General features: G+C 45.1%; 1 protein-coding gene across 1 annotated transcript in view; it reads left to right on the top strand.

The window, feature by feature from the left end:
- Positions 1-3,017: 3,017 nt before the first annotated feature.
- Positions 3,018-24,759, top strand: part of PRKCH (protein kinase C eta) — a 262,663-nt gene continuing 240,921 nt past the window's right edge. Inside the window, exon 1 of the mRNA XM_056134123.1 lies at positions 3,018-3,902. Coding sequence (XP_055990098.1) covers positions 3,540-3,902 — 363 coding nt within the window. The 5' untranslated portion in view covers positions 3,018-3,539. The remainder of the gene's footprint in view (positions 3,903-24,759) is intronic.

Genomic DNA, 24,759 nt, shown 5'->3' with positions numbered 1-24,759 from the left:
TTTATTTAATCACCATGAAATACACAGTTAAAAAGTTATTCATGACTGGGCTTCAGTAATACAATGTTCCAACACCTGTCCCTTCGCCAATGTACATTTCCTACCACCAATGTCCCCAGTTTACCTCCTTTCATTGCTTGCCTACCACCCCCGCCCCCTGGCCAGCCTCTGTGACAGGCATGTTTCTTCTCTCTCTCTCTCTCTCTCTGTCTCTCTCTTGCTCTCTCTCTCTCTCCTCTCTCTCTCTTTCAATTATGGTTTTCCATCTGTCATTGTCATAGGAGTCTTTTTTCTGTCCTAACTGCCTCCCCATCCCCTACTACTTGTGGCAAGTTTCCAACCATGGACCAGTCCTCCTCATTTCTACTCTCTTATATCTCACAGATGAGATGATTGCACTCATTTGAATTCTTCATCTCCCTCCACAGACCTGCTACTGTGCACATGTTCCCTTAGCACTAAAGGTTCTCCAACCCATGAACTTGCTCCTTGGATTCTTGCAAGTCCTTTCTGATATTTTCCTCTTCCTTATTCCCTACATTAAATATGTCCATCCACTGACCAAGACCTGACAATCCTAATTTACCCCTAAACACTTTTCAAATCCAGCTACTTACCTTCCTTTTCATTTCCACAAACCAAATCGCAGTAACCATCTTCTAGAAGCAAAAGTCTCCTAGATGGTCTCCCACACCCTGCTTTATCCTTCAATCCACTCTCCACATAGCCCCCAAAAGACATCTGAAAACATAAGTTTCTTGCTGTGACAGCCCTGCTAACAGCCTTTAGAGGTTTCCAGTTTCCACAGTTAATGTTTAAAGACTTTCCTGTGACCAATCAGTTTGGCCCTTGTAGCCTGACCCACCTTTCCTAGCTATTTCCAACCACTTCATCTTTTTTCAGCTTCAATCACAGGGATTTATTCTTTTTTCTTTTTAGGGTGAGGTGCTGGAGGCCTATACCCAGCTAGGTGCTGGAATGGGTTGGGTGGTGTCCCTCCGAGCGGTGTTCAGCAGACCATAAATCAAACCCAGATCTCCCACATGCAAAATAAGGACTTAGCCATTTGGGCCATTTCCCCTGCCTGGGAATATTTCTGTTTCCGAAACAAGCCAAAGCTTGTCTTTTCCTTTGATCCACACTGCTCACCCCCAACCCTTGCCAGTTTTATGGGCCACAACTGGGTGGCACTTATGGATCACTCCTGGTGGTGCTAGGGGGACAAACAGAGGTGGGGATCAAATCCTGGGCTTCTGAGTGAGCATGTGATCCAGCCCTTTGAGCCATCTCCCTAGCCAAACTTTCCCTGTTCTGAGGAGGTGGAATAAAGGGTTGTGCTGTGAGCCTCTTTAAGGGTCCTTGCCTGACATTTCCCCCCTTCAGTCTCCTTCTCCAATCCCACCTTGGGTTTTCCCTTCACCACATCCTGCTCCCTTGACCTAATTGCTGCCTCTTCTCCCTGTGGGAGCTGGAGCCCTTTGGGCAGACAGCAGCACCGTCCTGGTGCTGTGCTTTGGTCCACTTGGGCTGGCTGGTAAGGGAGAGGATGGAGTGTCAGAGTGTCAGGTGTTGCTACATCCCCACCCCACAACAGTATTACTGCCCAGCAGCTGGGCTCTGTCTTCTTGAGTGCCAAAGCTCCATAGTAACCCTCTTCAGTGGCTTCTTTCCAGGGAGCACCTGCTCTTTGGAGAGGGTGACAGCGTTGACCTAAATCGCTCTGTGACCTCTTCCCCTAAAGGCTAACGCCAGAGAGGAGCTGGAGGATGCTTGGGAGTGTGTGATGTAAGATCTGCCTACAGCTGTTATTTGTTTTTGTGCCAGCTCTCCTGAGGAAATCTTGGTGATTTCAAGACAAGCCCTTTCCCTCCTCCAGGCCCCCCATGGCCCATTGTTCTCAGTTGTTTTCATACTTTAGGGGCTTCACTCCAGGTTAATGGTCGAGAACCAATATGGAGACTTCAGACACTGTGGAGAAAGGGCTAGAATGAGGACCAGCTCCTAAGGCCACTGTTGAGTGAGAATGCCATGAAGTATCTGAGAAAGTCCTTGTTTTGTTTTGTTTCAGGGACCACACCAGGTTGTGCTCAGGGATCACTCCTGGCACTGCTCAGGGGACCTTAAGTGATGTGGGGACCAAAGAACGTCAGCCATGAGCAAGGCAGGTGCTTTATTTACCCTTTCCCTATTTCTCTGCCCAGTGGGCCTGGGCTTTATAAGAACCAGTTGGATTGGGCTGGTCCTCAGGGAGCAAACTGCGTTGGAGCCAGGCGATTGTGGAAGGAGAGCCACGGGCTGGAAGGCCCGGAGGACTCCCAGCTCTGAATCGCAAGCTCCTCCACAACCCTCAGTGTTTGTAGGAGAGGCGATTTCTTCCGTTCCCGGGTGGACGGTGCGCCTGTGAACACCTTCTGCCCGCGTCGTTCGTGCAGGGCCGGTCGCACCAGGAACCAACTCTGAAGTGGAAGATGGAAGAGCCTTATTATGTCTCGGTGGCGATTGCCTTCAGAAGAACCGATCTTTCCTGCTCTTTGTGCAACAAGACACACCTCTCGGAGGAAGGAGGCGGACAGGATTTCCATCATTACTACTGCCCTGTTTTAAAAAAAAAAAGACCAACACAGACACTTACAACCACCACCGTGTAATTACGCAGGAAAGGCGTCCAAACAGGATGAGTCCGAGCTGAACCCGGGGTGACCATCTCCGCACAGATTAGGAAAAGGAACCTCCCTGCCGTGAGCCGGCCGGGGGCCAACAAGGCTTCTCCAAGATGCGGCGGCAGGACGGTCACCTCCCTTTGAAGGGGGCAGGGCGGGGGCCCCCCCCAGTCCTCGCCGCGTGGGCTCGCCGCTCCTCCACCTCCTCGTCCCCCCGCGCCTCCCACCCCAGTCCTCCCGGGCCCGCCCCCCTCTGCACCCCGGTTCAGGGTTTTGCCCGCGCGGACGCGCGCGCGCCACGCCCCCGGGCTCGGGCAGGTGCGGGCGCGGGCGCGGGCGCGGGCGCGGCGCGGCGCTGAACTTGGAGCCTGGCGGCGGGATGCGGCGGCGGCCGCTTCCTGGTTCTGCGCTCGCCGACTGGGGGAGAGCGTGAGCCGGCGGAGGCGGGGCCGCGGCCGGCCGCGGGAGGCGGGGAGGAGAGTCTCGCGGCTGGAGCTAACCGGACGGGTCGCGCCGGCTCTCGGCCGAGAGGCGCTTCCCGGCCCTGGGAAAGGGGCGAGTCTCGCGCTCGGGCGGCCGGATCGGGCTCCCCTCCCTCCCCGGGCCGCGGCGGGCTCGGCAGCCGGCTCCCCTCCTTTCCACCTCGCGACGGAGAGGGTGGGAGGGAAGGAGGGGAGGAGAAGGTCCCTCCCGCGGGGAGGAGGGAGAATGGCCGGTCGAGGGGGGCCGGGGGGCCGCGTTTCCCGGGAGCCGCGTCCACTCGTGCGGCTGCCGCGCGGGCTGGTCTGAGCGGGGCTCCACGCGCTCCCCCCCCCCCCCCCGCTCCCAACCGCGAGCCCGGCACCTCCGGGGGGAGGCCCCCCCCAGCCCGGCATCGGCATGTCGTCCGGCACGATGAAGTTCAATGGCTACTTGAGGGTCCGCATCGGCGAGGCGGTGGGGCTGCAGCCCACCCGCTGGTCCCTGCGCCACTCGCTCTTCAAGAAGGGCTACCAGCTGCTGGACCCCTACCTGACGGTGAGCGTGGACCAGGTGCGCGTGGGCCAGACCAGCACCAAGCAGAAGACCAACAAGCCCACGTACAACGAGGAGTTCTGCGCCAATGTCACCGACGGCGGCCACCTGGAGCTGGCCGTCTTCCACGAGACGCCCCTGGGTTATGACCACTTCGTGGCCAACTGCACCCTGCAGTTCCAGGAGCTGCTGCGCACGGCCGGCGCTTCGGACACCTTCGAGGGCTGGGTGAGTCGCGGCGATGCCCCCTGCCCGTCGGCGTGGTGTGTGCCCCGCTCTCCCATCGTCGCTCGCGTCCCTCCAGTTTTCAAATCCCCGCAGGGCTCCCGCCTTGCCGTGGTCGTCCAGAGTTCCGCGGCCACGGGAACTCCCTCTCGACTTGCCGTCCGCGCCCTGGTTGGCCTGGGCACTGGGGGACGCCACCGCGCGTGGAGCGCGCCGGTTGCTCTCCCGGGAGCCAGCCTGGACCCCGGTTCCCACTCGGAACGGTCCTTTAGGGGCTTAAGGGATGAGGGTGGCGTGGACGCGAGGTCACTCCCCCTCTCCGTCCTGAGTGTGGGTCAGGCACCCCAATACCCCGCGCGAGAGGAACACGTGGGAAAGACATGGAAGGTGTGACGTGAAAGTGATTTGATTTGGGTAAAGCTCTTCAAGCGCTTCGTAGGAGAAAGCTATACATTCTCGCAAGTATTATTCATAATGTTTATGAATATGCCTTGGTTCAGCGGCTCAGACGTGTGCACGTGTTTCAGCATGCACATCCATTACATCCCCAGAGCTACATTAACCTATACTGGCAGGGCTCAGAGTGCCTGGGTCTGCTCCTTGGCAAAGCTTTAATGGTTAAGAAGTTTTCCACCGGAGATGAGGTTTGCATGTGTTTGCAAGCAACTTCAGCCCGATCCAGGGAGGTGTGAGGGCTGCAGTGAGCTTTAGCGTGTTTGCGGCTCCCGATCTGAAAGCTTACAAGAGCTCCCGAGCGATTTGTGACACCCACAACCCCGCCCCCGCCCCGCACCCCCCCCCTTCTCTGTCACCTGCAGGTTTTTCTGTGTGTTGACAATTACCCACAACTTCCCGCTCACCTCTGCTTTTTACATAGTTCCCACGAGAGGCAAACTTTCAGTTGTAAATAAATTAAAAATTGTAGAGCTCTTCACCAGTGCGAAAGGGCTTTTGCTTCTGAATCCTCCTCCTGCTTTTGTGATGCAGGTGTTAGCCTTCCCACCTCTACCTGATGAAATAATTGCAACGAAATGGTGGGGCTGGCAAAATGGAATCGTAAGCTGTGCTAAGACTCTGGGGCTTTCATTATTTAAGCCTGGAGCATGTCAATTTTGAACCTAGAAATGGGAATCAGTGTTGAAAACCTGTTTGAAGTTAACAAGTGGTGGAATCAGGTGGATAATGAGGCTCGTTTTGGTGTTGATTTTATACTTTAAAAATTATTAATAACAGTCTCCGAAAGGATCCATGACTTGTGAAGATAGCTTTTTTCTTTTAAAGAGAAGCCAAAAAAGGGGGGGGGGGTTATAACAGCAATAACAACAAAGAACATAACAACAAAGAAAACTGAGTTCATTTTCTTTAATATTGAGTTCATCTTCTTTCAGCTGAACTTTGTGGGATTTAGAAGTGTTAAGGCACAAGTAGAGATTGACATTTTATCCTGTATTTTGATATAGGGAATAGAGGTTAGCCGAGCCATTGAAATGCAGTGATTAAGTTCTACTTATAAGTTAGTTGGAGCAAAGGTTCTGAAGAAGGATAGTGCAAACTGGCCACAAGAGATACATCTTCCTGGAGGGATCCTGGGCTGGTCCTTCACATGCAGAGTTTGCATACTTGATCATCTGAGGAATTAGAAAAGTGCCCAGCTTAAAGGTTCTGGAGAGGAATCTCTGACGGGACCTCCGTATACCTAGTCTGTTAGGCTTCCCAGGTCATCCTATTCACAGTCAAGATTGAAAACCTGTCATCAAAGCAAAGACCAAGATGCTGGAAAGAGCCTGAGTGTGAAAAACTTGGGTTCCCTAGCAGGGTGGAGGTGTGCAGAACAGCTTTTGGTCCCACTGGATGAGCAGAGATTTAAATGTAAACTAAATTTCTCTAGTTTTGATGGCCTGATGTTTAAGAAGAGGTTCTGTAATCGCCCGAATTAGTGATATGAGGTATTCAATATAGTGATATCTTTTCTTCTTTGTTGTTTCTATGCTGACCTGGGATTGATTGCTTACTGGTGGGTGGCAGGTAGCTGAACCCAGTGTGTGAGATAATCCTAAGCAGTAGAGCCTGCAGTTTTGGGTGGCTTGAAACTAAGAAGATAGGTAGGAAAAATGGACAGGGGCAGGGTATTTCTATTCTAAAAATTACTGTTAAGAAAATTAATCTTATTCAGACAATGTATATAATGCATTTTTTTAAAAAAATTTTGCTTCATCTGGTGATACCTGGAGCTTACACCCGGTTCTGGACTCAGGGCTCACTCCCCAGAGCTTACTCCAAGTTCCAGACTCGGGGCTCACTCCTGGGAATGCTATGCAGTGCCTGGAATCAAACCTGGGTTGGCCTCATGCAAAGCAAGTGCCTTACTCATTGTAGTATTTTCCCGGCCCCTGTGGAATGCATGTTTTGAAAATAGTCCATTACAGATGTTTTTGAGGTTTAGGATTACATGTATACTTATTTTAGAATATTAAATTGCATAGTATATTAAGAAATTGAATTTACTGATTTGATTTAAATCACTGAACTTAAAAAATGCAGAAACTTAACCTTTGCTTGATTATGAGACAAAAACAAGATAACCATTATCATAAGAATAAAGCAAAGTTATTCATATGAGCATAATGTGTTTTCTAAATAGCTAGGAGGTAACTATTAGCATAACTTTTAGTACAACTTACTCAGCATTACCTTCTAAGCTTACTGAGAAAAGGGGTGAAATCTATTTTATGCAATGCATTCCTAGTACAGGAACAGTGCTGGACTGGATACTTGCAGACTTAAAATGTTCTTAAAATGGCAAGACATTGCTGAAGTAAATGAAAGATCAAAATAAATGGAGAGGTATTGCAAGATGCAAGATAAAGATCTCCATTCTTCCCATATTATTCAGTAGATTTAATGCAGTTCTAGTCGGAAGCAAGATTTGTTGGAGTGAGACCCTGTGAACGTGGGTGAGTCCCCTCCAACAGCGAACTCTGATGAGCAACCAAACAGATCGTGCACTCCATAACTAAATAAATACATCCCATGAGCAAGTGTGTGATCACGGCAACCAAGTATGTTTAACCCTTGTCACAGCAGTGAAAGAAAGAGAAGAGGGGGGAAAGAGCCTCAAAATTAGTCATCATCAAGGAAATGCAGATTATGTAAAAATTCGCTGGAAAGGCCAAAATCACAAAAACTATATCAGGCATTGGTGAGAAAATGGAGCAGTAGGAATTCATTCTCTCTCTCTCTCTCTCTCTCTCTCTCTCTCTCTCTCTCTCTCTCTCCCCTCTCTCCCCCCCCTTTTAAATCCTCCACCTATTTCCTACATTTTTTAAAACTTTTATTGCATCACTATAAGATACATCCTTACAAAGCTGTTCATGATTGGATTTCAGTCATACAATATTCCAACACCCATCCCTCCTCCACCAGTGTACATTTCCCAGCACCAGTGTCCCCAGGTTCCCTCTCATCCTCCCCATCCCCCCACCCCCTGCCCTTATGGCGGGAGCTTTTTCTTCTTGCTTTCTTGCTCTCTCTCTCTCTCTCTCTCTCTCTCTCTCTCTCCCACCCCCTCCCTTTTTGGGCATTGTGGTTTGCAATATTGATACTGAAAGGTTATCAGGAATATCCCTTTATCTACTTTTAACACTGAGATCTTGTGCAGCATGATCACTCCCAGCTATTATTGTCATACTGTTCTCTTCTCAAGTCCGCACACACTTGTGGTTAGTTCCAACCATTGGCTGGTCCTCCTAACCCCTGTTTTCCCTGGCCGTGGATATTAAACTTCTACCATATATAATTTTTTTTATATAACACATCATCTGCATGATAGACTACCATGCAGCTGTTAGGAAAAATGAAATTTTCCTATAAATGGAGAGTATCATGCTGAGTGAAAGGAGTCAGAAGGAGAGGGATAGATATGGAATGACTGCATTCATTTGTGGAATATTTCCTACTTTTTTTGGTAATATGCAAAGATTTTATTATGTTTTGAAAGGAAAAATAAACTACATGATAAAAAAGGTGAACATGCAAAATAAAGTAATCCAAGTGAATAATGAATGCATAAAAGATGCTTAAGCGGGCTGGAGCGATAATACAGCAGGTAGGACATTTGCCTTGCAGGCGGCTGATTCGTTAAGTTACTAGACATTTGGGAAATAAAAAGTAATAGAATGATGTAACATTATTTTACAAGTGTCTAACATATCTACAACAAGCAGTAATTCCTATCACTAGTGGTCAAACCATGAAAATATTGTACATATATATAGAAACATAATTATATATATATGCTGGAACATTGTCATAGTAGAATTCAAAGCAATGTAGTACTTTCCATTGAAACTTTCCACATTTACTGTAATTTAATGGTCCCACATTTGCATTCAGTTTCATAGAAATTAAAATGTCAGCTCATGAGAACACATATATACACACAGTAGGTGAGCATCTGAATAAATAATATTAGCTTATTGCATGGAACAAATTTCTTTCTTTCTTTCTTTCTTTCTTCCTTTTTTCTTTTTTTTCTTTTCTCCAAGAATTGGTTATTTTTTTTTATTAGTGAAAGACCATGAGATACAGTTGTAGACTTACAAGTTTTTGTGCTTGGGTTTCAGTTATACAATGATTGAGTACCCATCCCACGACCAGTGCTCATTCTCCACCCCCACCAATCCCAGTATTCCTCCCACCCCCCATCCCCCATCCCACCCTGCCTCTGTGGCAGGGCACTCCCTTTTGTTCTCTCCTTTTGGGTGCTGTGGTTTGCAGAAGAGGCATTGGGTGGCAGTCATGTTCGGTATATAGTCTACTTTCAGCATGCATCTCCCATCCTGAACTAAAGCAACCTGTGTTGGCGCGGATGTGGCGAGAAAGGGACCTTCCTTCACTGCTGGTGGGAATGCTGACTGGTTCAACCCTTTTGGAAAACAGTATGGACGATTCTCAAAAAATTAGAAATTGAGCTCCCATTTCACCCAGCAATACCACTCCTAGGAATACACCCCGGAGAGGCAAAAAAGTATAGTCGAAGTGACATCTGCACTTGTTTGTTCATTGCAGCACTGTTTACAATAGCTCGAATATGGAAAAAACCTGAGTGCCCGAGAACAGATGATTGGTTAAAGAAACTTTGGTACATCTACACAATGGAGTACTATGTAGCTGTTAGAAAAAATGAAGTCATGAAATTTACATACAAGTGGTACTACATGGAAAATATCATGCTAAGCAAAATGATCGAGAAAGAGAGGGATAGACATAGAAAGATTGCATTCATCTGGGTAACATAAAGTAACAAAATAAGAGACTAACACCCAAGAACAGCTGTGATAAATACCAGGAGGTTCACTCCATGGCTTCGAGGCCAGCTGCACACTCTAGGGGTAAAGGCAGCTCAGCTAGAGAAGGGAGCACCAAATAAAGGGTGCTGGGAAGATCTGCCCAGGATGAGAGATGCATATTTCCTACATTTTTGATGCTGAGGTGACCAGGATTTTTACCCACAGTCCATTGTTGTGCCTACACATTAGCATAGCGGGTAGGGCATTTGCCTTGCACACAGACCACCTGGGTTCGATTCCTCTGTCCCTCTTGGAGAGCCCGGCAAGCTGCCAAGAGTATTCCGCCCGCACAGCAGAGCCTGGCAAGCTACCGTGGTGTATTCGATATGCCAAACACAGTATCAAGTCTCACAGTGGAGACGTTACTGGTGCCCACTCGAGCAAAATCGATGAACAACGGGAGGACAGTGACAGTGACAGATTTGCTTTTTTGAGTCACACCCAGTTATACTCAGGGGTTACTCTTGTATCTGCACTCAGGAGTTACTCCTGGTGGTGCTCAGGGGACCATACAGGATGCTGAGGATTGAACCTGGGTCAGCTGCGTTCGAGGCAAATGCCCAATCTGCAGTACTACTACGCTGTACTATTGCTCCAGCTGGTGCTTGCACATTTTAGCTGTGGTGCTCCTGGAGGCTGCATGTCTGGTCATGGTGCTTGCACATTCTGCCTCAATGTTTGTTGAGCTTCATGCTCCTTTAGTTGTGGTGTTTGCACACTTGCTCCCCAGGGTCGTGCTTCCTGCTCATGACTCTTGCACAGCTCCTTTTATTATTATTTAAATAGTTGTGGTGCTTCCTGGCGGTGGCAGCCCTTTGTGGCGCTTACCTGTAACTTGGCTGCATGCAGCTTAAAACACTCATGGTGCTGGTGATTACAGACAGCAGAACTGCTGGGCTCGTGCATGCACTGGTATCATGCCTGGGGAACTCGAACTTGTGACCACATGCTTGATATTATAAGTCACTGAGCTATTACTCCTCCCGGTCATGAATTTGGCAGTTTCTTCTTTCTTTTTCTGGGGTCACACCCATTGGCGCTGGGAGAATCATTTCTTGTTGCGCTTAGGGGGCCATATGGTACCTTCTGCAGTAAGGCAGCCTATTGAACTCTATCTGGCCCTTGACAATTTCTTTCTTTCTTTCTTTTTGTTTTTGGGCCCCACTTGGTGATGCTCAAGAGTTACTTCTGGTTTACTTCTAATTCCTGAGTTACTCCAAGCACTCAGGAATTACTCCTGGCAGTGCTTGGGGGACCAAATAAGATGCTGGGGTCTAACCTGAGTCACTGGTTTGCAAGGCAAGCACTCTACCCACTGTACTGTCTTTTTGGCCCCATGGCCCTTTAGTTTCTAAAGGAAGTGTTAAACTTAGATTTATCACATGACCTAGTTGCTATCGAATATTTACTAAGAGAAATTGAACCATTTACACAAAGACTTTTACATGAGTGTGTGTAGCCACTTTGTTTGACTTTCAAAGGTAGGATAAGGGAACTTTTGAGAGAGATTAATATATTTATTGTTTTGATTGTAGTGATGGCTTCGTGGTTACATGCTTATGTCCCAGCTAATCAGATAGTTTGCTTTTAAGCATGTGCTTGTGGCAGTTGTAACTCAATAAACTTTAGGAAGAAAGCAGTGAATATGTATTTTATTGATTTTACTAAAGACGTTTAGTGATTGAATTAGAGTTAAATTAAGACTGACTCTTGACAACGACATTGCCTTTTTGTTGGAGAAGATATTTATCATAGGAGAAGCATAAAAAATTATGTGGGGCTGGGGATGTGTCCCAGAGGTAGAGTTCCTCCCTTGCATGTCTATCAACTGGCTTTGATCCCTGGTGCTACAAACAATTAAAAAAAGTGTTAACTACACTTTATGCTTTTGAGACTCTTTCTCTTTAAAAAAAAAAAAACAACAAAGATCAATCTTTTTCTCCTTTCAGAACTTGCTTGTTTTGCATAATTTCTTGAACTTCTGGCCTGAAGAAATTTTCCCTAAGATAAAAATCCTATTTCCTTTGTTTACTTTGTTTTTGGATCATACTCAGCAGTGTTCAGGGCTTACTCCTGGCTCTGTACTCAGGGATCACTCCTGGGGGGTGGGGTTCAGGGGTCTATATGGGGTGATGGGGATTGAGTGCAGGTTAGCTGCATGCAAGGCATTGAACTACCTTTCTGGATGACCATCCACCCCAGCCCTCACCATATATATGTGTGTGCATTATATATATATATATATACATATATATATATATATATATATATATATATATTTAATTTGCTGCCTTTGCAAGTGGGGACCGGCATCTAATATTTAAAGCAGAGCATGAGGACATGGAAGGAGGCAGGAGGAGCTGGAGGCTGCGTCATGGAAAGACCTTGGCATCTCCTCAGGAAGGAAGGCCCTGCTTGGCGGGATCCCAGGCTGTTTTCCTGGTTCAGCCCTTCTGAAGACATTCTGTTCCCTGCAGCACTAAGGGCTGCTTTCACACCACTCTTTGGTGAGGTACCTGTGTGATAGTCCTGTCAGGCAGCACCCCCAGGTTACCACTGGACTCCTGTGAACCATCTTTTCTTCTGATTCCAGGATGCATGAAGTTGTAGCATGAAAATTCTTCCAGGTTCACAATCTCTCTTGTTAGTGCAATTATTTGGTCCAACAACTTCTGTTTTTGAGCCTATTGGAGAAGAGTGTCTTAACATGATGAACTGTAGGGGAAAAGACTATTTTGGCATCACTAGGTTTTGTCTAGTGCCCAGTGTATTGTATTGGAGATAGTGTATCTTTTGTTTTATTGTGAGAATTTTGCTGTTATGAGGGTTTTGCTTCTCACTGTGCAGGTTCTAGCACAAATTTCTTTCATCATCTCTAATACAACTGAATTAAGTAGTCCGTACCCAAAGAGTATCTGACCAAGTCAATGGTTTTATGAAATAGGAAAAAGACTATAGAAAACCCAAGGCATTCTTTTATTCTAAGTAAATATTACCCAGCTCATAAAAATGTAGTACCCTTTTTCTATCACAACTAGTCGCCCTGAGCACCCCTAGGAGTGATCCCTGAGCCCATAGCCAGGAGGAAGCCTTAAGTACAGCTGAGAGTAGCCTAAAACCCAACACCAAATAAATAAAAGACTTGCATCTCAGTACAGGAGTTACGGTGCTTGCCTTGCACATAACCGTCATAGTTTGATGCCCAGCACTGCACAGAATCCCTAGCACTGCTGGAACTGAGTCCTGTGCTGGAATAGCCCCAGAATCTTCACCCCCCTCTCCATAAAAAAATGAAAAAAAAAAAGGGACATGCGTTTTGATGAATGGTCATCCATCACAGAGCATGTGGGCACTGTTCTACCCTTGAGAGGCAAGCAGACAAGACACCGTGGCTCCATCTCTTAAGCCTTGTTCTGATGGGGACGGACATTGGGAAAGCAAGTGCACCTAGGAAACTACAAAGGGATTAAGATGCTGATTTGGTAGATGGGAAACATTTTTTCTGAAGGTAAAACTATGATGGTTTTCAAGGCTTTAACATAGATAGCTACAGCCTGCTTCAATGAAATAATTGTGAAAAAATAATTCCTTGAAGGAGGAGGAGGACATTTCTGACCTGATCATATTTCCCGAGAGAGACATTGCAAATGTCTTTGTGGAAAGTAAATGTTCCTTTTTCCCTCCTCTTTTTGAGTCACATTTGGAAATGCTCAGGGTTTGTTGTTCCTGACTCTACACTTAGGAATTACTCCTGGCACTGCTTGGGGGACCATATGGGTTGCCAGGAATCGAACCAGGGTTGGCCACATGCAAGGCAAATACCCTACCTGCTCTACTATTGCTCTGGTGCCGAGGTAAATATTTCTGAACCTTAGTAATATTTTCATCTTTGCAATGTTTGGGAAAGGACTAAGTTGCCTTGTCATTGAATATATCACCTGAAAGAATATTTAATTTCCAAAGGTAGAATCCATAGTACTTGATTTTTTCCCCCAAGATTTTGGGCCACACCTAGTGGTGCTCATGACGTAGTCATGTCTCTGTGCTCAGGGGTCACTCCCAGCGGGGTTTGGGAAACCATATGGGAAACCACCTCAGCCGTGTGAAAGGTAGGCACCCTTACCCACCATACCATCTCCCCCGCTCCATTACCTGATCAGAATGAATTAGAAGTGTGGAAGGAGGTGGGTCATCTAGTTCAAAAGTGCAATTAAAAAGCCTTGGGGCATGATAGTCTGTGGGTATATTCATTTGGCGAAGACTTTTTTGTTTTGATCACCTGATGCTACTTCAGGGTACTTGTTGTACTTGGGACCATGTAGTGCTATGGATACAATCCAGAACTTCTGCATGTAAAACATGTGCTCAGTCACTTGAGCCATCTCTCCTGCCCAGCTGAGATGTTTATAACATTGAATTTATAGGTATTTAGTTCCAAGGTGCTCCAGTTTGCTACATCTCTCCAGTCCTTATTATCAAACCAATTCTCTTGGCTTACTTAGTCGTAAGAGTTTTTTTTTTTCTTGATATCTTTCAAAGCTCAAACTGTGTGTTTTTGTGTGTCTGTTCTAACACCAGGCCACTTCCCTAGCGAGCTGTTGTATTTTTGAATGTGGGACTCAGAATTCCAGCCAAAGTATTACTGTTGCCCTAGTTTTCCACATCTGGCAAACACGTATACACTTAATCTCTAATGTGTATGTGGGTATCCTTATTAAGATCTATGTACAAATGTATGATTTATAAATACACTGAATTAATATATTTACATATACGTGCTCTAATATTTTAGAGAAATCTGGAAGCTGACTTATTAGTAATTAATATATGGGAAATGGATATTAACTGCAAATTAGTGTTAATTACTCATTAAAAAACATAGTATTTCATGATACAACTTTCAGCAGTGTGTAAAATGTATGAGTGCTGTGCTATAATGAAAGCCAGGAGAACACTGTTTGAGCAGTGACTTGGCTGATTGTTAGCTGAGACCTCAGGCCAGTGGCTCCCTATTAGAATCTCAGCACCTTTGTTTCAGTATCCCCAGGGAGTTGCAGTAGAATATTTCTAAGAACTCTTCCTATCTCCAAAGCTTTTGTCTCCTGGGTTTGGCAATTACATTATTTATTCTGATTGGTTTTAAACAGTCAAAATGAGTTATGGCTTATCTAAAGATTGTAACTCTTAAGAATTAAATTGGTCCAAATCTAAATTGCTTAGGCTTGGAGGGGATTTAGCTCTTGTCTAAGTGATTTTTATAGTATGGGTAGTGATGTTGGTGTTATTTTCTTGGCTTAGAATCAGCCTTAAGGAATTACAGTGGGTCCTCATTTTAAGCCAGGCAGTTGGATTTCTTGATTTACACTAATGGTCTCCTTGTTCTGTGGCCTGGTTGTAAGTTATGACCCTGTACCTTTGTCAGAATCTAAGAATCCCCCTGAGCATATGCTAGAAGCCATTCTCACTTGCTTGGTAATTAATGCTTTGTAGTCCTGAAGTCTCAGTAGTCACTAGTCTATATATTCACCCTAAGTGATGACAAACACTATAAATCACTTCTTGGACAGACATTTTAATTAGATTGAGGAATGAGCCCAGGGGTATTGGCTATTGTAGTGTTTTAAGTGCAATGGTGAAGAATTTTATGAGATGGGAAATTTTTGTTGAGAATTATGGTACTATCTAGAGAGATTTATCAAGCTTATGATGTATGTGTGTGTGTGTGTGTGTGTGTGTGAGAGAGAGAGAGAGAGAGAGAGAGAGAGAGAGAGAGAGAGAGAGAGAGAGCGCACACCAGCAGTACATAACAGCAGTGATTGTTAATGCACACAGGACTTTTTTGGAGACCTCTTTATAGAAGGCTGACTAGCAGTGCCTTTATTGTTTGCTGCTTTCTGGGAAGTTTTTTTTTATTATTATGTTTTACACTTTTACATCTTTGACCTTATTAGAGAGAAATACTTAAAAGATAACTAAAGAGGGCCCAGAGAGATAGGACAGTGGCTAAAACATTTGTCTTAATCATTGTCTTGCTTGTGGATGACCCTGATTTGAATCCCAGCACTGTATACGGTCTCTTGAGCATAGCCTAGAGTGATCCCTGGGCATCACTGTGTATGGCCCTTGAACCAAAAAAACAAACTTGCTTGTGGTCAAAAAAGTAAGAAATTTGCCAAAGGGTAGGACCATAGCCACTATGACCCTCTCATAATTACAATAATAAAATAAATCTTAAGGGTCTAGCATGAACATGTCCTAGACTCAGAAGCCTGTTCTCCAGTGCTTAAACCAAAGCCACAAAGCAAAGTTGCATTTCATGCGTAAGTCACATTTGCTGCTTTTACTTGTGTAACCCTGTTTCTGCATCTTGCACATCGCATATATAGGTGAGGCTGCTGCGCCTGTCTTCCCACCTGACTTTGGTTCTCTCTTTTGTGACAGTGGCCCAGCTTCAGAATTTCTTTAAACCATGAAGTTCTCCTCCCTGCAGAAGTACCTTCTGGAGGTGGCTCTGATGAGTCTCAGATTTGTTCTAGATTCTGAAATTACTTTGCATACAAAAGTAATAGCATAATTCCTTAAGTACAATGCATTTATTTATCATCTGTAAATCTCCTAAGTGGTCTTATGATTCATTTTCCATGGATTCCTATTGTTCTGTCATAATATCGAGGATTGAGAACAGATTTTCTTTTAGTGATGATGAAAGATATGCATCCTACTTATGGAAATATGTACCAAACAAGTCTCACAATGGAGACGTTACTGGTGCCCACTCGAGCAAATCAGTGAACAACGGGAGGACAGTGCTACAGTGCTACAGTCATTGGGCACATTGTCACCAGATTGGTGCTTCACTAAAGCCGGGCTGGAAACAGACTCAGGGTAAACAGACCCCTTTGGGCCTGGAGGAATATCTCAGTGGCATAGAGAGCTCACCTTCCAAGCATTTGGTCATGAGTTCAGATTGCTGGTAACCCATACATATCGACCTAGTGTTTGCTCTGTTATTTGAGCCTGGCAGCTCTGCTGAATGTCTGCTGACTTTTGCAAGCAGTTTCCAGCCACGTCATAGCCAGGTATGTCTAAGTACCACAAAAAAAAATATAGGAAGATGTGCGAGCACTACAGACAGGAATTGTGACCCCTGGCAAGCACATGTGTGAGCATCACAGCCACTTTAGCTGAGCACCACAGCCTGTGTGCCTCAGCTGAGAGCGTAGCTCTGGTGAGCATGCATGCAGGCTATTCAGTTAAAGAAGCACAAACCTTGGTGGTGAGCACCACAGCTGAGTCTGCAAACATGGCAGTCTCCAGAGAGCACCACAGTTCCAGACATGTGAGCCCCCTAGCCAGGTGTGGGAACCCGGGGCACTGCAGTCATCCTCAACAATAATGAAGGGAAAAGGGGGCAGGAGGAGAAGACAAAACAATAATAATAAAAATAACCAAAAGAATGTCAGTTGAAAGGTATTAAAAAGGTATTCTGTAATTCCTAATTCCCAAGGCATGGTTTTTATATTTAAACAAAAATTATCATTTTAAAAAGTAGTTCACAATATTTGATTACATTTGATATTCCAACACCAATCCCACCACCATTACACCTTCCCACCATCATGTTTTGGGTGTTTCCATCCCAAACCCCAGTGCCTGCCCCAAAGGGAACCAAAATAATATAATATTTCCCTCTAAGGTTGGTTGCCTCCTACTTTGAATCCCATCAAATGTGGTGTGGTACTCTAGGTAAGGTGTGTCCTATGGGTAGACTATGGGTAGTGTGCGTCCTATGAAGTGTTGTGCGGCCGCAAATACAGCCATGTGGTCCAGGGAAAGGTTCACTCATGGGTGAGGATTGACCTAAGTATGTGGAATGTAGCTGTGAGCAGGGCAGCAGTTGAGTTCTGGAGATTTTCGGCTTCTGGGACTGGAACCCTTGGGGTGGAAAGGGGTCTCACCTTGCCCCCCCTTTAGGGCGCTCTGAGTGAAACAGCCTGGTGTGGGGTCTGGTAGCCTGGTTATGGCAAGGTAGCATGGTTTTAGTGTTGTCCTCTGCACTAGAGGATATTTTCATTTAAGCTGATAGAGAAGACAGTGAGCCAGTAGAAAAGAGCAGCTGTTCATTTTAGAGGAAATGATGGGCTTTAAAATATGCATTTTGTCTTAGTTCTGGCTCCTGGTGAAATATACTAGGTGATGACCTAGTTAGGATCTGTTTGCTTATATTATTTAGGTATTTTCAAAAGCCTCTATTTTTGATGGCTTGTCTTTGAGGTTTGCAGTAGATGAAAAGTTAAAAATAAGAAACTAGGACAGTCTGAGTGACCTTGCCTTGGTATCTTTTGTTAATATAAACTTTTTTTCTATAGAGAAAGTTAGGAAATATCTGTATTCTTAAGGTTTCTTCCCCTTTTAAATTTTTTTTTATGTTTTGAGCTGTCTGGAGCATTATGATGAACCGAACCACCATGTTAGTTCTAGATGAAATGATGAACCGGCATGACTGTCTCTTGTGTGGCTGCCCTTTGGTAATCTCCTGTGGCACAGTCTCTCTCTCTCTCTCTCTCTCTCTCTCTTGCTTGCTCGCTCTCATCTTCTACCCCTCTCCCCCTTTCTCCCTCTCTCTCTTCTCCCTCTCTCCCTCTCCCTCCCCAGATCTCTAGCTAGGTAGAGGGGAAGCTAGAATCTTGTTCCTTGGACCCTCAGTTCCAGGACTTTTTTCTGACTCCCCCCCCATCTCAGTGTGGAGTCAGGGCATCAGGATGGCTTTTCAGTCATTTACAGGGTTTGCCATCAACTGCTGTGCCCATCTCTGCTTAGGTAGTCAAGAGGGATAGAGAGCACCTCATCTGTGGCTTTCAGAGCTTCTGTCCTGGTGCCAAGAGGTGGTTTTAATAAGCAAGCAAACAAGTGAAATGGTGATTAGGGGCTGAGGTGATAGCTCCAGGAACTGGAGTGCATGCTTTGTTTGCTGGAACTTACGTTTGAACCTCAGCACCATGTGAGCCTCTGTGCATAGCTGGTCTGATCACGAAACTAAAGGACAACAAAAAACAACCAAAAAACAAATCAAGCTGAAATTAAAAAAAAAAAAACAACCTAAATTAACAAATCAGTGGTGGTTTATTGCTGAGTGGAGAATTCAAACAGGGTGATGTGGCGGACTATGATGAGGTGACTGCTTTACCTAGAGTGGACATAGGGAGCTTCACAGAGTGGGTGACGTTTTTTGCTCAGAGCAAGTGACAAGAAGCAGCCAGAGGAAGAACATCCCCTCAGACCCAGGGAATAGCTAAGGTAAAGGTTTGAAAGTGGGGACAATCCTGATGTGTGGAGGAGCAGACACAAGGTGGTGGGAACAAGAAAGACTTGTCTGAGCCCATTTTGGTGCACTGTCCCAGCTCTGCCGTGATGGACATGTGTCCTTCCCCCCCCTCCCCAATGGTGCTAATGATAAGTCTCTCCTAGGATTGGTAGGAAGTTTTTACATGTCAGGAATTAAATATGCTTGACATAAAATAGGCCTTCAAGAACAAGGATTAACTCCCAAGGAAATGAATATGTTTGACAGGGCCTTCTTCAAATGTGCGTTTTGGCCAAGGAAAAATACCCCCATGGTTGTGTTTAGACAGTAGGAGTGATGGGGAGGGGGATAGGGTGGATTATGGTTTTGGTGGTGGCCTGTGAATGATATTGGCACATTGGCTTTCACATGTCCCCTTCAGTACCATATGGGAAAAGGAAAGGAAGATGCCAGAGTTTATCGCAGATACTTAAATTTCTGAATGATAGTTTTTATCTTCTTTGGACTCCTAAGTATTAATGAAAAGTTTAAGTAATTTAGAAGACCTGGATAATTGATTGCAGTGATATAGTTTAAAATAATGTTCAAGTATTCTTCTTTTTTACAAAACTAAATTGATGGATGAGAATTAATGAACAAACAAATAAAAAGGAAAAAAACCCCAAAATTAAATATATTATTAATTCTTACTACCAGATATTAATTTATGTTATTAGCTACAATATCAGGAATTAATTTTATATTATTTGGCATAGTTTTGAGTAATGATTATTTTGGCATCTACCGAATATTTCTGACCTTTCGCCCATATCTACTTGGTTTGAGTTTAATTTAAAAAGACAGTTTAGCATCTGCCTAAGCCACATAAATTAGGATGCAGAATCTACAATTATAGAGTACACAAATACAGGCTTTGAGGAATGTTTATTGGACAACTACTATAATTACCGGTGCATCATTGTGTGATGGCTGGGTGGTAGCCAGATTGGGGCTCAACTATTAGTTCTGTGTTTTATTAGCAAAGTGCATTTAACTTCTGCAAGCCTCAGCTTTCTTGCCGTAACCTAGAATCGACCATGCAGGGTTTTGTGAGAGGACATCAGGGACCTAGGCAAGCCATTAAGCACAACGTGTGACACATGGTGCTATAGAAAAATTATCACCAGGGTCACTATCACCTCCACTGGCACACAACCTCAGTACTTAAATCTGAGGTCATGGCCCAGCCCTTTTTGAGATTACCCACGAAAACATTGAGTTATTTAATTACATTAGCCCAGCTCTATACTTGAGGGTTGCTCTGGAGGTGCTCAGGGTTCCAGGCAGTGCCAGAGTGGAGCCAGACCTCCTGTGTGCACAGCCTGTGGTTAGTTTGTTGAACTCTGTCCTTGACCCTTATTTTACTTCTTAAATTTTTTTGAACGTTGGTTTGTAACATATAGGTTTCAAGTGTCTAGAAATATAACCTAATCTCTATATAGATCTTATAATTCCAGCAAATTTCAGAGTTTAGGATTTTGAGTATTTTAATTTTTTTTCTAGTTTTGGGTCCTTAGACACCCACCTTTGAAGTCTGTGCCTTCGTTTTTTTTTAGTGAATAGTTTTATTTAGGAAACGAGAGAGTCAGACAGGGAGAGAGAGAGAGAGAGAGAGAGAGAGAGAGAGAGAGAGAGAGATTCATGAAATAAATGCATCCTGAGCTGAGATGCAGGAAACTCCATTCTAAACTGGAGTTTTAGAATTTCAGAAGGGATTTGATCAGTGCAATAGTACAGTGGGTAGTAAATGTGCCTTGCATGCCACACACCTGGACTTGATCTCTGGCATCCCAGATGGTCCCCTGAGCCCTACCAGCAATGATCCAAGTACTGCTGGGTGTGGAACATGAAAATTAAAAAAAAAAAAAAAGATTTCAGAAGTTTGTTCTTTTTTTTTTTTTAACAGAGATGGACAGTTTTTATTTTTTGCTTTTGTTTTCTATTTTTTTGGGCCACACCTGGTGAAGTTCAGGGGATACTCCTGAATTGTCACTCAGGAATTACTCCTGGTGGTTCTTAGGGGACCCTATGAAATCTCAGGGTCAAACCCAGTTGGCAGCATGCAAGGCAAGTGACTTACCTGCTGTCCTATCTCTCTGGCCCCCAGCAGGGGTTTTTGAGTCTAGTCTTCTTACTATTTTTTTTTATTCTACACTTCTCTCTCTGTCTCTGTCTGTCTCTGTCTCTGTCTCTCTCTCTTTCTCTCTCTCTGTATGTGTGTGTGTGTATGTATGTATGTATGTAACTTAGTAGGGTGATTGTTTGAGGCGGAAGAGATGATTTATCTGACATTAGGGGTTTGGGGTAAATTCTGGATGTATGTCCACTCAGAAGAATCTTGAATTTTGCAAGAAATATTCTGTAGCTCCAATGTTGGCTACAAAATTAGTTTGTGGAAAATTGAATTCATTGGCTTGCTTATTCAGTATTGGACAGAAGGTTCTGAGTGTGAATACAGAACAGAAAAAATTAAAGTTGCAAATTTAATTCCAAAAGATTTAATTAGACATTGGCCTTTTTTAGTTGCAAAAGCTGAACTGAGCACTTTTCTTGCTGTGGTCAGGGAGATGATGACAAACAACCTCTTTTAGTTGGCATTAAAATATTTCCTTGGTTTAAGTTTGCATATCTAATCATTTTGAATTGTCATGTTTCCAACAAGGAAAACTACAGGTTAAATTAAATTGCTTACTTTTGGGGTTACACCTGGGTGTTGCTCAGGGATTACTCCTGGCTTAGTGCTCAGGAGTCATTCCTGGCCATGCTGGGGGACCATGTGGATCAAACCCAGGCCTTCTACATGCAAAGAATGTGCTCGGCCCTCTGGTCTATCTCTCTGGCTTGGCAAACTACAGTTTTTTGGTTTTTTTTTTGCTTTTTGGATCATACCCGGCAATGCTAAGGGGTTACTCCTGGCTCTGCACTCAGGAATCACTCCTGGCAGTCCTTGGGGGACCATATGGGATTCTGGGAATCGAACCTGGGTCGGCTTGTGTGCAAGGCAAACACCCTACCCGCTGTGCTATTGCTCCAGCCCAGACAAACTACAGTTCTATATCATTTATACTTGTGGGTTAATGGATGAAATCAAGGGTACAAATGAGTTTGATTTGGTTTTTGAAAAAATTGAAGTTTTTTCTACAGCAGTGGCGCATTTGAAAATAATCGTTTTAAGCTTGTTTTTTGGGGGACACCTGGCCTCTCAAGAGTAGTCAGGATATAGGGGCCCTTCCTGATAGTACTTGGCCATCTGGGTTGGCCATTCAGTGCAAATGCCTGAGGGTAAGGTGCAGCTGGGCCTGCAGTGCCAGGGATTACCCAGCTGCACTGGCAATGCTCAGGGTCTCCAGGGTGGCTTCTGGCTGTGCTAGGGGGACCAGGTGGTGTCAGGGATCAATCCAGGGTCAGCCACATGCAAGACCTTAATCCTTAACCCCTAATTCTCTCTGGCCCCTCTAGGTGTTTTTTGGGTTGTTGTTGTTTGTTTTGGGGCCACACCTGGCTGTACTCCAGGGTCATTCCTGGCAAGGCTTAGGGGACCATGTGGGATGCTGGGGATCAAACCCAGGTCAGCCTCCTGCACAGTAAGTGCCCCACCCACTGTACTATCTCTCTGACCCTAGCCCCTCTACTTTTATCTCAGTGTCCAGTCTTATCTAGATAATTGTTTTGGATCCTAGATCCTTCAGAGTTGATTTTTCCCATCCACAGTTGACTTCAAGGTAGAGGTTTTCTGAAGTGTGCGTATTATTCAGCACAAGAGTTTCATTTGTTCTAGTTAGGCTCATTGGTGGTTGCGTTTTATGTTTAGTGCTTCCTTGGCTTGGGTTGTTCAGTAGCCTTTCTTTGCTCTGTGGAGAATACATTGTTTGTGAGACTCCCTGCTGGGCCTCTTGGCCTTCTTGTCATGTACATCCTGTACCTGGGCCCTGGTGGCATTGATTTGCCAGGGCTCACTAGTGTCTGGGTGTGAATGAGAATGCATTTGTGGGTGTCTGTCTTCTTTCTGCGATAGACCTACGGCCTCCCACCCCATGACAGTTGCTGTGGGAGAGCACTCAGGACCCTTAACCCCTGGCCGAGTGCCCACACATGGGAGGGTTTCAGGAAACATTTGTTGAATGAAGAAATTCCTCATTGTTCTCATGTCTTGAGTCTGACTCAAGAATCAAACACTTTCATCTACTTTTACTAAGAGATTTTTAAAGAATTCATATTTTAGATAGAGAGATTAATGTTATCTCTCGCATGCAGTATGCAGGCAGAGAGACAGAATGAAAGAGCAGCCTCAGGATTATTTCGAGATATGGGCTGTTTTTTTTTTTCTAGGCCTTTGATTATATAAGCAAGTGTAGGAGGTATATGAAAGGATTAGCCGACTCCTCCTTCCACAGATAAAATGTTGACTTTTGTTTAGTTCAGTGTTTCCCAAAGTGGGCAACACCATGCCCAAAGGGTGCTGGAGCAATTTGGGAGGGTGGCAGTAGGAGCCTCATTTCAGCCCTGGGAGAGCTGCTTTCTGTTTGTTTGCTTAAAGAAGATTGATTTCCCAGTATTTTTTTTCCCCTCCCTAAAATGGGCTATAGGTCAAATAAATTTGGGCACCTCTGGCTTAGATGATCAAAGATTGTTTTCAAACTAGGAAAACTGAACAACTTAAATCATCCGAAAACAGGAGTGCATTCACACCAGCCTCCCCTGTAAAACAGCATTAGGGGGCGGGAAAAAGATTACAGTTTCCTTGTGACTTCAACGGACAATCTCCTTTCCAGCATGTTTTCCTTAAGATACCCTGTACTGGCACAAAAGAAAGGACTCCCAAAGTAGCCTTGTTAGGACTCCACTATGCCGTTTCCTCTGTCAACTGCATTTCTGACAGTTTGCTGTTGACTTCCACGGCCCGCCCCCCTCCAACCACCCCCACCTTTTTTTTAAAAAAAATTTTTATTAGTGAAACACCATGAGGTACAGTTGTAGACTTACAAACTTTTGTGCTTGCATTTCAGTCATACAGTGGTCTAGTACCCATCCCTCTACCAGTGTCCATTTTCCACCACCACTTATCCCAGCACCCCTCCCACCCCCCATCCCTTCCATCCCACCCTGTCTTTGTGGCAGGGCATTCCCTTTTGTTCTCTCTCTCCTTTTGAGTGCTAACCCACACCTTTTTGAACCCCTTGAACTTGTGTCTGCAGAATTTCATTTTAGAACAGGAAAAAGACTGATTCTGAAACATTCTTGCAAGCTGTTCAGTGAGTATTTCCATTAGTATTATGTGTGTTACTGTTTTGAAGTCAGATTAGCTAGTGACAGTTTTGCTTCAGTGAAGCTTACATTAAAAGGAAGAAACAAATCAAGACAAACGGAAGAAAAATTAATGAGGTCTCACTGGTCTCCTCAAAAACCCTGCTTCGCCTACTCATAGCAGGATGCTGGCTTTCTCGCTGGGACATTTTTAGGAAGGGCTCAGGCTGCTTTGTGGTAACTGGGCCCACTTGTTTCTCTCCACACACCGCAGTGTCTCTCCAGGCCAGGGGACTAGTGCTCCAGGCAAACTGAAGGTGTGACTTCCTGCTTCCCCCAGCACATCCTAGGCCTTCCTGCTCTGGCCTTGTGTGGATGAGGCGCACTTCCTGTTCAGGCCTCACCCTCCTCCCCCAACTCTTGTGGTTGGGGGCCCTCAGTGTTCTCTTGGGTCAGGGGTCAGGCATTTCCTTCCTGTACCTTCATCCTCTTGTTTCTCCTGACCCTTTCCCCTTAGAAACACACCCAGATCCCTAAACACTCAGGCTCCGGTCCCCTGCAGAACAAAACCACTCAGTCTTCTCTGGGCCCCGCTTGCTTCCCTCTTGAGGAGGGGCTCCCTGTCCCCCATTCCTTTCTTAGCTGCTTCCCCGTAGAGCTGTCTGCATGTGTCCTCTGCACCCCAGTCAGTCTGCCTGATGCAGGTGGCCTCTACCACATCACTGAGTGTGCGGGGCTGCTCTGTGGAAGTTAAGGAATGACGTACCGATTGTGTCTCTTTGGGTTTGTCTTGTTGGCATCGAACTTTTTATATACTTTGCCTTCTCTGGTTCTGTGTTTCTCCAGCCCCATCTGGGATCACTTTTCCCCCTCTTGCTACAGTTTACTTTTACATTTCAATATCTTTAGATATCCTTATTGTTTC

Source organism: Sorex fumeus, unplaced genomic scaffold (assembly GCF_029834395.1).
Source record: "Sorex fumeus unplaced genomic scaffold, SorFum_2.1 ptg000098l, whole genome shotgun sequence".
Lineage (NCBI taxonomy): Eukaryota > Metazoa > Chordata > Mammalia > Eulipotyphla > Soricidae > Sorex > Sorex fumeus.
Note: the sequence above shows the minus strand (reverse complement) of the source record. Positions and strands in the feature narration are given on the sequence as shown.